General features: G+C 38.4%; 1 protein-coding gene across 8 annotated transcripts in view; it reads right to left on the bottom strand.

Moving 5' to 3' along the window:
- Positions 1-289: 289 nt before the first annotated feature.
- LOC137244434 (succinate--CoA ligase [ADP/GDP-forming] subunit alpha, mitochondrial-like) overlaps positions 290-16,431 on the bottom strand; it is a 50,528-nt gene continuing 34,386 nt past the window's right edge. For 2 of the 8 annotated variants that reach the window (XM_067773422.1, XM_067773421.1), the window contains exons 8-9: positions 8,448-8,665; positions 7,964-8,380 (exon numbers count right to left, since the gene is read on the bottom strand). Coding sequence is in view for 1 of the 8 variants with exons in the window: in XM_067773424.1 (XP_067629525.1) it covers positions 8,243-8,380; positions 8,448-8,665 (356 nt within the window). In the remaining 7 variants the exon portion in view is untranslated. Of the gene's footprint in view, positions 3,064-3,126; positions 3,487-7,963; positions 8,381-8,447; positions 8,974-9,519; positions 10,194-16,431 lie in introns of those variants that run through there. The other 6 variants (XR_010950996.1, XR_010950997.1, XR_010950998.1 and 3 more) reach the window with 6 other exon arrangements.

A 16,431-nucleotide genomic window follows, 5' to 3' on the forward strand; every position in this document is an offset into this window, starting at 1 on the left:
TCGGCATCAATTTTTTCAATTTCCAGCGAGATACTCGCCACAAAATAACGAGTGACGGCTCTTATTGTATTTATCCTCTTTGGCCATATAACTTGAATTACACCTGCCAATTTACTTTACCTGGAGCAGCCATATGAATAAAATATGAACCAAAAGAATTGAATTTTCAATATTTATTATTTTCAATATTATTATATATGTACATGAAATTGGAACTTATATTAATACAGTTCATATAAAAAAGAAGTACTTTAATAACAACATAAACTCGCTTAATTGGTTTTCGTTTTCCAATTGAAATCTTTTACAAGCGAACAGAAAATAATTTTAAGCTTTAGAAAAAACTCCAATTATTTGAATCAATTTAAATCTACAACTTAAAGCTATTTAGAAATTCAGATTAGATTTACTCTTTTTTTTCAGATCAAGAATATTCAAAGGTGTCGTGGAATCCGATTGCTGTCGTAATTGAATTTGAAAGTAATAAAGTAAAGTAAAATATGAATTTAAAAATGTAGGACTAGTAATTGAGTCAGACTTATTATTGTTCTAAATCTAATCATTCCAGCAATAATTCTGCAACCATTAGCAGAATTATTGATTGGTTTCAAATCAAATTCCCACAGCAATCGTACCACGACATACTTTATTATATATGTACATGAAATTGTAACTTAAATTAATACAGTTCATATAAAGAAAAGTAAGTATTTTAATAATAAATAAACTCGCTTAGTTGGTTTTCGTTTTCCAATTGAAATCTTTTCCAAGCGAACAGAAAATAATTTTAAACTTTAGAAAAAACTCCAATTATTTGAATAATCTACAACTTAAAGATAATTAGAAATTCAGATTAGGTTTACTCTTTTTTCAGATCAAGAATATTCAATTCAAGCAATAATTTTGCACATCTTAGCAGGAGTATTGATTGGTTTCAAGTCTAATTCCGACAGCAATAGGATCACGTCATATCTTATTATATATGTACATGAATTTGCAACTTAAATTGATACAGTTGATATAAAGAAAAGTAAGTATTTTAATAATAAATAAACTCGCTTAATTGGTTTTCGTTTTCCAATTGAGATCTTTTCCAAGCGAACAGAAAATAATTTTAAGCTTTAGAAAAAACTCCAATTATTTGAATAATCTACAACTTAAAGATAATTAGAAATTCAGATTAGGTTTACTCTTTTTTCAGATCAAGAATATTCAATTCAAGCAATAATTTGGCAACTCTTAGCAGGAGTATTGATTGGTTTCAAGTCTAATTCCGACAGCAATAGGATCACGTCATATCTTATTATATATGTACATGAATTTGCAACTTAAATTGATACAGTTGATATAAAGAAAAGTAAGTATTTTAATAATAAATAAACTCGCTTAATTGGTTTTCGTTTTCCAATTGAAATCTTTTCCAAGCGAACAGAAATTAATTTTAAGCTTTAGAAAAAACTCCAATTATTTGAATAATCTACAACTTAAATTATTAGTAGAAATTCAGATTAGGTTTAATCTTTTTTCAGATCAAAAATATTCAAAGCTGTCGTGGAATCCTATTGCTGTCGTAATTGATGAACTTAAAAATGTGCGACTAGTAATTGAGTCAGACTTATACTATGTTCAAATAGAAAAATAAATTGAGGCAATATCGATTTAAATTGAGTGGTGTTCATACAACTCAGTCTAGCTTAAAAATAAATGTAAGGCGCGATAACCTCCGAAGAGATCTAAGGCCGAGCTTCTCTTCCAATTTGCGTCGTGCTCCTCTTGATTTTTCCCTACAAATTGGCCGGACGGGACCTACATGTTTTATGCCGACTCCGAACGGCGTCTGCAAGGCAGATGAGTTTTCACTGAGAGCTTTTCATGGCAGAAATACAATCGGAGCGCTTGCCAGACACTGCCGAGGGGCGACCCCGCTTAGAAAAATTTTCTTCTAATTGAAAAATCTTATTTCTAAAATTTTGATATTGCTTTGCCCGGGAGTTGAACCCAGGGCATACGGTGTGATAGGCGGAGCACGCTGCCATCACACCACGGTGGCCGCATTTGCAGTTTGAAACAATTTATTACGCAATTTTTTTTAAATTGACAATTTATTATTACAATTTAGTATATGATAAATTGCGCAAGAAATTGCCCAAATGGTATAAATTGCCAATTTGGTGTGTGTTTGTACTTAGTATTACTATTGTTCTAAATCTAATCATTCAAGCAATAATTGTGCAACCCTTAGCAGGAGTATTGATTGGTTTCAAATCTAATTCCGATAGCAATCGTATCACATCCCTTATTATATACGTACGTGATATTGCAACTTAAATTAATACAATTGATATAAAGAAAAGTAAGTACTTTAATAATAACATAAACTCTCTTAATTGGTTTTTATTTTCCAATTGAAATCTTTTCTAAGCGAGCAGAAAATAATTTTAAGCTTTAGAAAAAACTCCAATTATTTGAATAATCTACAACTTAAAGCTTAGTAGAAATACAGATTAGGTTTACTCTTTTTTCAGATCAAGAATATTCAAAGGTGTCGTGGAATCCGATTGCTGTCGTAATTGATGAACTTAAAAATGTACGACTTATAATTAAGTCAGACTTATTATTGTTCTAAATCTAATTATTCAAGCAATAATTCTGCAACCCTTAGCAGGAGTATTGATTGGTTTCAAATCTAATTCCGACAGCAATCGTATCACGACATCCCTTATAATATATGCACATGAAATTGCAACTTAAATTAATACAGTTGATATAAAGAAAAGTAAGTCCTTTAATAATAAACTCTCTTAATTGGTTTTTGTTTTCCAATTGAAATATTTTCCTGTGCAAGCACATCGCTAACCTGTGTTGGCAAAAGGTATGATTATACTGTCCTCGATAGATAGTCGGACGAGCCGCTACTCGGCGAAGTAGAGATGACCGTTGTGTCGCTGGCAGCAGTTGCAACAGCAGTTTCTAACTTTGCACCATCCGTACAGTGTGATGAATGCTTCACTGCCTTTTCCAATTGCTTGGCGCCAGCAATTTTTGCTGTTTGTAAAGCTTTAGCTGTAATGCAAATATGTATATAGATGGGTTAAAGTGGTTTTCTTATGTTATTCAACAACTCACCCTATACCACCATCACAGCCTTCTCATCGGTTTTGAATATGTGTACTGTTTCAGTATTCAGACCCAGTCCGTCGATGGATATGTATACTATCCGTTAGGCAGACAATTGGGTGCGTTCGATTCATTCATATACTGTGGGTATTTGAGCCGTAGACGCAGATATTTTGATTCTTTTTGAAGTGTAACATTTGTAAACAGTTGGGTTTCTCTGCTGTCACCATCACCACTAGAGAGCTATTGAAGAAACGCTCGACCAAGATAATATGTTGCGACTTACGCGCATAGATTTCTTCCACCTTGTCACAGTTATTGATGGAGAAAATGCGAAAGCCATCTTTACCATCTAATACGTAAATTGAACTGTAGAAGAAGAAACATTTTATAAAATTTAATAAAATCAAAAATGATAGTAGTGCTAAAAAGGGGAAAAGTATTGTATGTTAAAGTATAGCAGTCTCAGCGGCTTTGTCGTGGTGAAAATTGAGTTTGAATAAGTATCATTCTTCATTCTTAGAAACATGTACGAAGGTACCTCGTAAGATATTAAAAATCCTCAACACTTTTTTGCAATAACTTAAAAAAAAACTCATATTCAAACATCTGTTTAACTTCTACATATCAATAGCTACCTTTACCACCAGGAGTCACTACCCTTCAAAAGACGCGAGTACTCTATAAATAATGTAAGGGATACTCCTTTGGGAGTTTAGGACTGCTCCAAATCTAATCTGTATTCATACAAAAAATGTGCTCCAATTAACATTGCGATGTCCTAGGAGAGGAGTAGGTGATCCCACTCTCGCTTTGTTTGTGAGTATTCCATAGAGTACATACGTTAGAGTACTTTCCAAAGTACTTTCACTGTAGTACTCCATGGAGCACCCACAGAGAATCATATGCCAAAGTACTAAAGAGGAATTGTGTCGGAAAGAATTATCGAAGTGAATTTAATTTAAAATTTAAGTAAATGAAGAGGGGCAATACAACTTTTATATTTTATACTACGAATATTCTTATGTTATTTAGCATTTGCGTGAATAAAGAAACTAATATAATACGCATACGCATACGTGAATAAAGAAACTAATATAATATGTATACATAAAACCAGTGCGCTGTTGCATTTTACAGAGTTGCCAAAGTAACATTTTATTATTAGTTATTTGCATGCAATATTTAACTTTTGGCAACTCTGTTCGATCGTCATCGTGTCGTGATCACTATCGTTAAAAAACGAGCAATGATCGGCTGATGGTGGTCCGCAAACGCATTGCAAAGGAGTATTGTTAGAGTACTCCAACATGAAGAAAATGGAACACGTAATCCAACAATTTTTGCAGGGTATTGCTTCTACGCCTATTGTTATGGTCCATTTGGGAGATTCAACCTTGGAACGTACCAGTTGGCTTGTGTTAGGGAAAAGGTAGGATTCACCCTCACTCATGTCTGCCTGGGGTGGTTAAAACAAAATTTTGTTAGTTTCGTGCGGGTGGCATAGCCAAAAATTCCCATGACATTAGCCGTGTTTTTTAACACGCGTATATCCGTTTACGCTTAAAGCTGGAGACATTGGTGCTTTATCGGTAACCGTATCGGTAACCTTTTAACAGCTGATTCGACCAAGCTTATGAGAATCAATGCAATCGATTATTGGTGCCGCTAAAGTCGTAACCGTATCGTAGCCAACCAATTGGGTTTTGGTTTACCGTCGTAACGATAAACAGCTGATTACGTTAGGGATACGGATACAGCGATACGACATACGGCACCAATGACTCCAGCTTAAGACTGCTAAGAGCCAAGTTTTTTTGTCGCTTGTGAAATAGTAGAATATAAAATCAGTACTTCCAAATTTCAATAAGTAGTTTTTATCGACTTTTTTAGTCTGTTTTACCATCCCTAATTAAATAACAAAATGTCAGCAGGAGAAATGTAAGTACTTTTGTGTAAATATTATAAAGAATTTTAAATAACGCATATTTACTCAATTTTTTCAGAAAAGAATCAAGGAAACGTTGGACGAGGGAGGAGGCGCTTCTTTTGTTGCAGTGCTACAGTGCGCGAAAGGACGAGTTTAAGTATAGCAGGAAAAAGAAGTATGCTTACGTGAACGTGTTGGAAGATATGTTTGGATTAGGCTTTTTGGTATGTTTCTTTTACAAAATTTTGTATTCAAAAGGTTGATTATGTTTTATATTGATTTTGTAGGATACCACTGTAACAATAAAGGCGTTGGAGGCAGAGATGCGCACACCTTTGATAGCGCATAAAAGCGCCAAGGACAACAGGCAGACCGGTGCGTAATATTGCAAAGCTCCATTTATGGAAGAAATTAATGAGATTTTGGGTCGTGAGCCAATAATCTCAAATTCTCGCAGCCTGAATTTAGGCTCCGGAATTCAAAGGCCATTATCTGAGCGCTGTTCGTTGGCTGCTGTTGGTAAACGCAAATAAGGGATTGTTTGTGGATAAACACAAGCGGGCGAAATGGGAGGAGCACCTAAGCGGTTGTAACCTCTCTGCCAGTGTAGGTTAACTTTGGTTCACCTTAAGTCCCTATCGAAACCGTCTAGGCACAATGACAAAGTTTCCATCGCCTTTGGCGATAAAGTGCTGTCGGGTGCGAAAAAATACGCGAGCGCTTTCTGCCGACAATATATAATGCATTCCGCGGTCGAAAAAGATAGACGGAGGGCCAACAGACTCGCACATAAACATAATTTCAGCGCGTCACCAATTACCATCACCGCCAAAGAGGTTGAGGATGCCATCGGTCAGGTTAAACCATCCAAAGCAGTCTGCAGGGCGGCATAGCCATGCCGGTGCTTAAAAGCCTAGGGGAAAGAGGGTTTCAAATATTTAGCACATGTCTTCAGCCTGTCTGTTTCCACTTTTGTCATACCCGAAAAATGGAAAATGACCCAGGTGGTCCCGCTACTAAATCCTGGGAAACCAGCTAACATAGGAAGGTCAAATCGCCTGATATCTCTCCTATCGCCAGTAGCCGAGACGTTTGAAGCCATTTTGCTCCCCTACTTCAAAGCAAATTTGCAGCTAGCCTGTCATCAGCATGGCTTCATAAAACTCCATAGCACCACCACCGCGCTAAATGTCATCGGCACCCAGATAAATTGCGGTTTAAATTAAAACCCCCACCGTAGAACAGTACTCGTTGCGCTAGACCTATCAAAAGCTTTTGATACGGTCAACCATGGCACGTTACTGCAAGATCTGGAAGGGTCTACTCTTCCCCTATGACTTAAAAGGTGGACCGTAAATTATCTGGGTAGTCGGCAGGCATCGGTGCAATTTAAAAATGAAACATCTAAACCAAGAAGAATTAAACAGGGGGTGCCTCAGGGTGGTATCCTATCCATACTTTTGTTTAATTTCTACATATCTAAGCTACCTTCGCCACCAGAAGGAGTTACTATCGTTTCCTACGCCGATGACTGCACAATAATGGCCACAGGCCCAGGGCCACATATCGATGAGCTTTGCAACACAATAAACGGCTACCTCCTAGATCTCTCCAGTTTTTCGCCTCGCGAAACCTGGGCATCCCAACAGATATCTGATTAATTAGCCAACACCGCCTAGGGACTTAAGGAGTAATCTCCGTAAGCACTTTGAGGAAATACGGCACCTGAGAACTCAGCCGTATGAAACAAAAAAACACAAGCAGGTCCTTGGTGAACTCCACAAACAGGCGTCGGACCTTTATGCCAGGAATTGCCCGGTGAATCCAGTACTCAAAGAACAGCACCCAAAACTTGCGGAAGAGGAACGCATACTCCCCAGGGAAACGCGAGTCACTCCGGCTGAACTTCGTTCTGGATACTGTAACAGGCTAAACTCTCACCTATCCAGAATCAACCCCGACATACAAAATGTATGCCCCGCTTGCAATGTGTCCCCGCATGACACCAACCATCTCTTTAATTGTAATGTGGAACCAACGCCTCTAACACCCCTTGCATTATGGTCCACCCCTGTTGAAACAGCAAGTTTCCTTGGACTTCCGTTAGAGGATATTGATGACAATTTGTGATCGGTCACATCTATTGGATGGGGCGAAGCACTGCTACAATAACAACAACAGAGGCAGCAACTGCATCACCCATCGATCCCGAGCCGATCCTGCCAGTTGGCTTACAGGGGCATTTATTAGTAGAAGGGAGGGAGAAGAGAGAACACTGGAGCAATACGCCAGGTTTCAGAAAATCTAAAATACTGTTTGGAGGTTATAGCACAAGTCGCTACAGGGCAATAATAGACCTGTCGCAAGATAACCTAAGAATCCCAAGAGCGGTTCTTACAGGGCATTATAGACTGAACAGCCGTATGCAGAACCTGGGCATACTATCGAATTACACATGCCGATTTTCTGATCGATCAGCAAACGGCGATATGCTCCCAGAATGCGACGCAATCCCAAGACGTGGGCTCACCATGGCCAGAGCATTTCCACATTTAATCACCCAAGCCAAGGACACTGCTAGGGTTCATCAAGGAAGTCGACTAGGATGAGGTACTAGCCCGATCATCTCGGGAACTTTGATATGACTACATTAAACCTTCTAGGGTTTGATAATTAATAATGACCGCAATGCGAAAGTCTGCTAAAATTTACCATTCTCCATGGAATGCTCGATATATAACTTTCCACGTTGTGAATCATTAATGAAAAAAGCAAAATTTACTAAAATTTTAACTGGCTGTGGGTAATAAGGTGATGATGTCCTCTCTTAGCGCAATGTAATGACAATGGCAGTGCAGGGAAAATGACAAAAATCTTGTAAATCTACTGATCATAATTAATTAATTCCGCCCTTTCTATGCATACATACATATGTATTTTACTCTCCAATGCTAATTAAAGAAATCAATTGGTATTTACATGAACTTCGAACTCTTTGGTATTTGATTTCTTCAGTTGATTATAAACCAAAGCATGACAAATTATCACTAATAAATTCATACATGTTGTTTATATTATTAAAATAGTAGGCAATTTACTTGCCCTTTCTGGTGTGATTATTCCTGGACAATCGGGTCTGACTAGACGCGATTTATTTTGCCTTAAGACAGCGTGTTTAACGCGAACCATATCATGTTAGGGCACACCTTTGGTGAGGCAAACAATCAAAGAAATTTCTGCTTCTAATGCTTCTAGGATAGCAGCAGCAGCTCCCGGTGGCGGCACATAAATAACAGTTGCATGCGGATCAGTTGCCTGGTTTGTTTCGGCTACCTATTCAATTTTAATTCACATTACATTATCTACAATTCAATTTTTAATCAATACAAATATAAATTACCGAAGCAAATACTGGCAAACCAAGATGCGTAGTTCCACTCTTTTTTGGGGAAATACATCCAACCAGTTTGATACCGTAATCCAAAGCATGTTGGTTGTAGAAAGTACCTTGTTTAAAGGTAAATCCTTGGCAAATAAAACTTGAATCTGCACTTAATTGTAGGTTTCCTCTTATTTTGGCATATTCAGAGCTGAATCGCACCCCGGCAGAGATGTTATCTATTAAATTAATATAACACTTTTTTTATTATTTAAAAATTCACATACGTATGAATGAATAGCAGAAAATAACAATGTTGTTGTTGTACCGATGACACTCTCCGTTATGGACTTTGTTGGTTCTTTGCCGGATGCAGATCGGGTACGTTCCGGGAACAAGCACCATTAAAGTACTAGCCCGACCATCTCGGGAGCGATTTAGTATGACCACATGAAACCTTCTAGGCCATCCCGTTGATTCTATATAACTTAATATTATTTGGGCGAAAGCCGCCAACGCAGAAAGGTGTTCTGTCATTTAGAAGTGCCTAAACAAAGCACAAGAATTTTTCCTTTTGGTAATAGTCTAGTTGAGGGGTCGACTGTTAATACGCTACCAAAAATATCGAGAGAGGTGTCAAACGACGCGTATTAATCTCGAGAACAATAATCCGATGGCAGAAAAGAAAAATTTTATCTCTGTCCGGAGATATTTGCATTTGAAGTTGGCGATTTCCATGTGGTTGTTGTTGTGTTTTACTCCCAAAAAAAATTGTGCATCACCGTGGCGGTAGCCACGGTTATACCACACACCCGGACTTGGCATGGCGTAGCCCAGGGTTATTTTTTATAATCGCGGCCGAAGGCCGCCAACGCAGAAAGGTGTTCTGCGCAAAAATACTATGTATCCGACCCCCGGTTTCGGAGGTACCCGCGGGTCTTTTTTCGGTTTTTCGTTAATATCTTTTGAACGTGTTAAAATTTTTATTTTCCGCCTTCGGATTATTAATACTGATGTCAAGACGCGTCGTTTGACACCTGTCTCGATATTTTTGGTAGCGTATTAGCAGTCGACCCCTCAACTAGACTATTACCTTCCTTATTACACACCAGGTTAAGCGAGAGCTTGTAAGAATTTTATTAACATTTCAGCAATTATATTTTTTTCTGCGTTTTAATGTTTTCCGGAACAATTACTGAACTGTCACAAATAAACAAAAAAAAATATGTATACGAATACAGTTCTGCCAAGTTTTTGTGGCATTTTGACATTTGCGGGGCAGTGCTGCCAAATCTTTTATATGGCTATGCGCAACTGTCGATGGCCGTTTTTTTTTTTACCCGTACACGTAAACGTATATACCCGTGTTAAAAAACACGGCTATTGACGAATTTACAATAGGGGGACTCATGAAAGCATATAAACTTATAAGGTGTAAAATTATATCCATTTACAAACGCTGTTATATGAACGCACCTAGTAATACTCTTGATAAACTTGATTGTTTATCAGCTGTATTATTGTCAAACAAAATTTTTTTGATTGTTATACAAATTAAAAAATGCCAAGATTAAGTGAAAAATCAAAACTAAAACACCTTTACTTGCTGATGTTGGAGATTTCTGATGAAAATGCCTGCTGTAATGTCTGCAAGGTTGCATTCCTTTGAGTTTATTGCGTTTACACAATGAAATATGCGCGTAAATTTATACAAATTGTGTAAATGATTTTTCATACAAAATTTGACAGCTCGTTTAAGCAGTAGATAAATTTATACGTTTACACACTTTATAAGGCATTTATACGGTTATATGAGTCCCCCTAATAAAACCTGGCGCAATTGTGTAGGTGGCTCATCTTATCAGCTGATTTTATTCGTTTCATTGTACTGGCATAGAGATTGTCAAAAGGAGATGCCAAACGCAAAATGCAAACGATGCATTAGCAATTATGCCCTGCGTGGTGGTAAAGTTTTACCTAATTCGGCGCACAATGTTCCCGCAGGACACAAAAGTTTCAAAGTTTTACGCTTTCTCTACGTTCCATCCACCTATGATCAATACAAGGGTTTGACAACCGGAACGCGACCGGTATAGTGCTGTAGGGATGAGCCAACGACAACAATGAACCAATCGATAATCGCCGCCACAGTTAGATAACTGCGTTTTTCCATCGCTGAATGGAAAAAGAAAAAGGAAAGAAAAATTTTGCTTAGCAGCCGGACGTCGTCGTGTGCCATTGTAGAAGAGATCTCTGATCAAGAAAAGTGGTGAAGAACTAAAATAGTGTCGTGGCAAATTGTGGACGAAAAGTCCGGTTTAATTTAAAATAAGTATCGAAAAAAATAAGAAACAGTAAAACCACCAAACATCATTAATACACCCAAATGTACATATAGCTGGAGGAAATGATGAGCGCCGCCCTCAAATGCAGATAGTGTACCATTACAAATCGGGCAGATTACAGCAACACTAAAACAGTCTGCTGTCTTTTTGCGCCGGACTACCAGAAACTGTCAACTCGTGCTACATAATAACATCCTGAAAGGCTGAAGAGCGTAAGTTTACATTTTAAAATTGCCCCCGAAATGAATGAGTGCAATTGGCAATTGTTTAACCTACTTGCAGGACGTGCTAAATTGCCAAACATCGTGTATATTAATATTAAGCAATAGTATTTGAGAGACATCACGTGTCTCCTCCGCGCGTGCGAGGAGCACGGGGTGTTGGAATATTCCAAACGATTGCCACGCAATATCCCTGATTCCCCAACTTTAAAAAAAAAGAAAAAAAAGCGAGGTTTGCCGTTTGGTCATCTTGGCCCTTATCGGTGGTTGGTAAAAGAGAAAACTATTGGAATTTGTGCACAAATTTAATAATCTAAAAGATGTATTGAATGAAAAACAAAATTTATAAAAAAAGAGGTGAGCGTGAAGAATAATAAAGAATTTGATTTTATGGTTTGCATGTTCTCAATTATGTGTTAACTATTGATGACGGGCACAAAACGTTGTGCCAGAGCATAGCGTCGGCAGACAGAAACTGCTTGCATATATAAAATAAAAATGGGTAATAAAAAGCCATCGCAGTAGAAGTGAGCAAAGACTAAAGAGTTTTGCTTTATATATATTAAACACAGAAATCAAGAGAAGCTCATCAACGAATGCGGTCATTGTCCAAAAGTAAAGGATACATGTGTACCCATGCACATACATATATGTATATGCTGCTAAAGCGGAATGGAATAAGTGTTTTAAAAGTATTGCAAGTTACGGGGGTCTACAATCCCATGAGTTTATATATGTGGTGATGAATTAAGTCGAAAGGTTTTCAATGCATTGTTGGCGTTGATTTTGCAAAGTTTCACAATCCTAACATGGTACGAGTTTTTGGTAATCATTAACCAACTAAATTGCTGGAGATCAATTTTGCTATCAACAGCATTTATATAAGTGGACGCAATAATTCGTTTCGTAACAACCATTGCCAACGCTTCCACAGCTACCAGCAACCGCGCCAACATCGCGCGCTGTCACTAACCAAGCCAAAGCCGCGCGCTACTGCTACTACCACCAACCGTGCGAACAACCGCGCGTTAACGCCACATTGCGTGCAACGCCGCGCGCAACCCCCAGCGATAGCGCTAGCCAACCAAACGCGCTACCACCAGCTATAGCGCCAACGAAACCACGCGCTGCCACCACACTTGCGTGCAACACCGCGCGCAACCACCAGCGATAGCGCCAGCCAACCAAACGCGCTACCACCACCAATAGCGCAACGAAACCGCGCGCTGCCACCATTACTGCGTGCGATACCGCGCGCGACCCCGGCAGCGCCTACCCAACTGCACAACAACCACCGGACGTACCACCACCAGCAATTTTAGTAACAACAATAGCAGGGCCGCCGCATATAGGCCTGCTGCAACCACCCAGCTGTGACAACTTACCGGCAATAACCTCATGGTACCGACTACCAGCAACAACATCTAAAACGGCGAGTTCGTTCCGGATACGGAAAATATTTACAAAACAAGAGAATGGGAAATTCTGATGAATTTTTTTTTTACTATTAAATCTATAAATTTTTATCTATGCTTCAAAACTTTACTTTTACCCTGGGTTTGTATCGTCTAATTCATTTGGGCCCAGACCGGTATAACACTTAATTTTGACAATTTTTTTTTCCGAAGGCATCTGTGGATTTTCTTCAATATAATGTATGTAAAATAAATTTTTTTTTTGGGAGAAAATTTGGAATACTCTTGACAAGGGATGGTTAAAGAAAAATATATTTTTGATTAACTAAAAAAAAAAAAAATAAATGTAAGGCGCGATAACCTCCGAAGAGAGCTTCTCTTAATTAACTAACTAACATTAATTGAACTGGAACCCTGCACACTAAAAGATTCTTGAAATTCCAAGTAAATGCTTGGAAAAGGTTTGAAATTATCTAAAATTTTAGATAATCTTTGGAACTTTTCGAAAGTACGTTCGAAAACGGGTTTCATACTAAGAAAGCTTCTTGAACTTCAAAACTTTTTTTTTGGAAATTCTCAATAAAAGATTCCTTTTGTGAATCTTCTAACTTTTCTAAAATATTAGAATTTGTTTATAAAGATTTCGGTATTAAAGAATCTTTCTTTTACTAACTAAAATAAAAGAAAGAACTGATGAAATTTCGAAATCAGTACTGTTGAAAATCGTTGACTCTTCACATCTTCAACAGACGTATGTGAGAATGTGAGAATCGAAAGAGTCCTTGTAACTTGAGCAGAACGAGTTGCTTTCAAACGGCTTAATGTTGCCCAAGTCCTATGCTTTCCAATACTGTACCGGGTGTTTTCCTTTGCAGCGCGATTACGAAAGAATATCGCAAGTGTTACAAGTTTTGTCCCTCCATAGCTTATAAAACAGCTCATACGAACCACAGCATCAGTTAAATATATAATCATAGTTTATAGTAGCTTTACTTGAACTTGTAAGTAAAAACTTTTTAACATAATGTTAACCAAACTCTGATTTGACGAGGTCTTAACAATCAATTGTTAACTTACGTAAATGATAAAAAGAAATATATGACAGTCTTGTTTATTTAGCACAAATTTGAATTTTTAAAAGACGGGCCTCTGTAAATATATTGTGTAGTTAGTCTTAATTTGCTATATTATTTATGTATCTATAGTATTTTGAAACTTTATTAAAACCCGAACACTACTTACCAGAATTATACAAGAAAAAAATAGAAAAAGAAGGAACGTAAGGTAAAATAGAATAGAATAATAAAACAAAACTAAGTAGAATTGAACTGGAATAAAATAAAATTAAATTAAACGGAACCAAGATAGAATAATATAAGATAAAATACGACAAAATTAAATAAAATGCACCAGAAATAAAATAAATCAGAATAAAATAAACTTTAATAAAACGATAAAGATTATAAATAATAATAATAACAATAAAAGAAAAGCAATCACAGTAAACTTAACCTAAATAGTCAAGAAAGCTTAAACTACAATAAAATAAAATAACATCAAATAAAATAAAATAAAACACAATAAAGGTAGAATAGGTAGGAAGTTGAGGAAACTTTTAAGGAGGGAGTACAGGACGCGTCAGGATGGTACCCCTACTAATCTAGCGTAAGAAAGAAATATAAAAACTTAGAGTAGCAATTTTATTAGGAGCCTTTGGGTTGTACTCACCGTGGAAAGAATATCCAATTAAGTCAGATACTCTCACATCTTAAAATACACTTACCCTTGAGTTTTCTTTTGCTTAGGGTTTCCCTTATAATAATTTTTCATAAGCCTTAGTATAGCTTTAGTTATATAGCCTGCAATGCCATGTATATACGGAATAAGTTTTTACTGAAATGTTTTGATAATGAGTGTTGAATAAAATTTGTATTCTAAAATGGGAATGCTGGCAGTTCTTTTGATTTATAAGGCACTAGGTAATACAGGTAAGGGGCCACCGAAATACAGGTGCGTTGGTGGCCATGAATTTTGAGGGTGGGCTAAGCACCGGGCGTCGCAACAACACCCGCGCCGCCCCTCTATATATTCGGCCCTTTTCGCTTTTCTTTACTTTTCAGCTTTTTTTTTGTTCTTTTGATTTTCAGAGTTTGGTAACCGGTCGTTTCCGGTTCGGTAAATTTTTTTTTGCGTTTAGTTTTTTGAAGTTTCTTTTTTTTGAATTTTAAATTGTTGAATGTTGTAACGGTCTGTCCGTGACATCCGCTTCGGCCGGATGTTGTTTTAATTTGAATTTGTAAGCGTTTTGAATTCTTTCTGCGCTTTTTTCAGTTTTTTTTTAAGGCATAATAGGAACTTTTTTTTTGTTATGGCGCAGGACAGCAAGGTTGGCAAGAACCCAGCCCAGCTGACATGACTAGCCACTGTGCACCACAATATCATGCCGACTGCCTTCCTTGCTCCTCCCATAGGAAATGCGTTTCCATAACAGATGGCGCCCAACGTGGCGCCTGAGGCGCTGTTCGCGAGGGTCATTCCGGGTCAGCTTGGGAAGTTGACCATTCCACCAGTCCGAGGTGGGCAACCACAGGAGCAGCCACCTGCGTTGCGGTGGGATGGTTGACGGATCAAATTGTCCGGAGTGGTCATCGGGGGCAGTGGCCGAAGGAGCCACGCGACTACACGTGAGTCCTCCGGATTTTTGTATTCACCCGGTGAGGCAGTGCTGAACGCACTTAGTTTTTTTGTAGATTTGGGGGTTTTTGTTTTCCCGGAAGTTGTCCGTTAGTCGGCCCTGGTTTAAAATATGTGTCCGCTAATTGGTTTTTTTTTGTAATATAAAATATTTTTTTTAGCTTTCTTTAGCCGAATTTGTGTTGTTAGTATGAATGGTGTGGGGTGAATTGCAATAACCCCAGCTCATCCCACGTCTCAGGTGGTAACTCAGAACACCACCTGGATTGTGACGGTTGAGCTGGGATTCAAAGCGGCACCCTTTTCTGTCCCACCAGTCTGGGGAGCGGGCATTGAAGCCGCTCCATCCATAGCGGCGAAGGCAGGAGGGGTGTCCAGTGAGAATTAACGGGAGGCCTCAACACCCCCAACCAATCCCAGGGGCGAACCCCTGGAGACTGCCCTTGCGTTGCGGCTGGGCGTGTTGAGACCAACCCGTGTGTGTCTGGAACTGACCCTAGTGGCCCCAACCAGTCTCGGAGGGGGGCCTTCAGACCCCTCGCATTGCGGTTGGGTGCACTAGGGACCAGTATGGATGGATTTGTGTTAATTTTTTTTCCTGTAGCCTATTGCCTTCTGAGGATGGGATGTCAGCATTCCCATTGATTGTATAAGATATATATTTAACTAATCACTTTTTTCAGCTTTGAATAATTTTCGATACGATTATCGAATAAACAGTGTTAATATTTATTCTCGCGAATTTTCCTTATTCCCTCGCGTAATATTTTTTTTATATATATATACATTTTTTTTTTAAACCAACCATCGTTTAGGATATAGGGTGAACCTAACTGCTTTACATCTTATTTAAGCAGAAGTATATAAAATACCAAACTACGACCTAACAAATAAATTTTTTTTACCGAATTATAATGTCGCGTGACCAGTCCTTTGGGCAACCGGGCCGGCATACTCCGTTCGGGTGTGCGGGAAATTTTCGAGGGCACCACAACTGGGGTGTTAATAATAGGGGGGCTTTTTCCAAGACCAAGCGTCCCTTGGTGGTGCACACCCCAGTAGGGGGCAATACGGAAATCCCGCGGGGACTCATACAGGCTCGGACCTGAACGACCACCGCGAAAAATTGGATAGACCGGGAAGCACCAGTCATTTGAACGCGCCCCTACTAAACGCGCATGATATCTCGGGGCTAATGACCAATGTGTCGACCTATGCACCAGATGGAGCTGGTGCTTTACCACCAAATTATGGAATGGGAAATATTAGAGAAGCTGCAAGTGACCGGACGAATACTCCAGGGATCCATAACGAAGCTCCTCGTGGGGAC

This window comes from Eurosta solidaginis, chromosome 3 (genome assembly GCF_040869045.1).
Source record: "Eurosta solidaginis isolate ZX-2024a chromosome 3, ASM4086904v1, whole genome shotgun sequence".
Classification (NCBI taxonomy): Eukaryota; Metazoa; Arthropoda; class Insecta; order Diptera; family Tephritidae; genus Eurosta; species Eurosta solidaginis.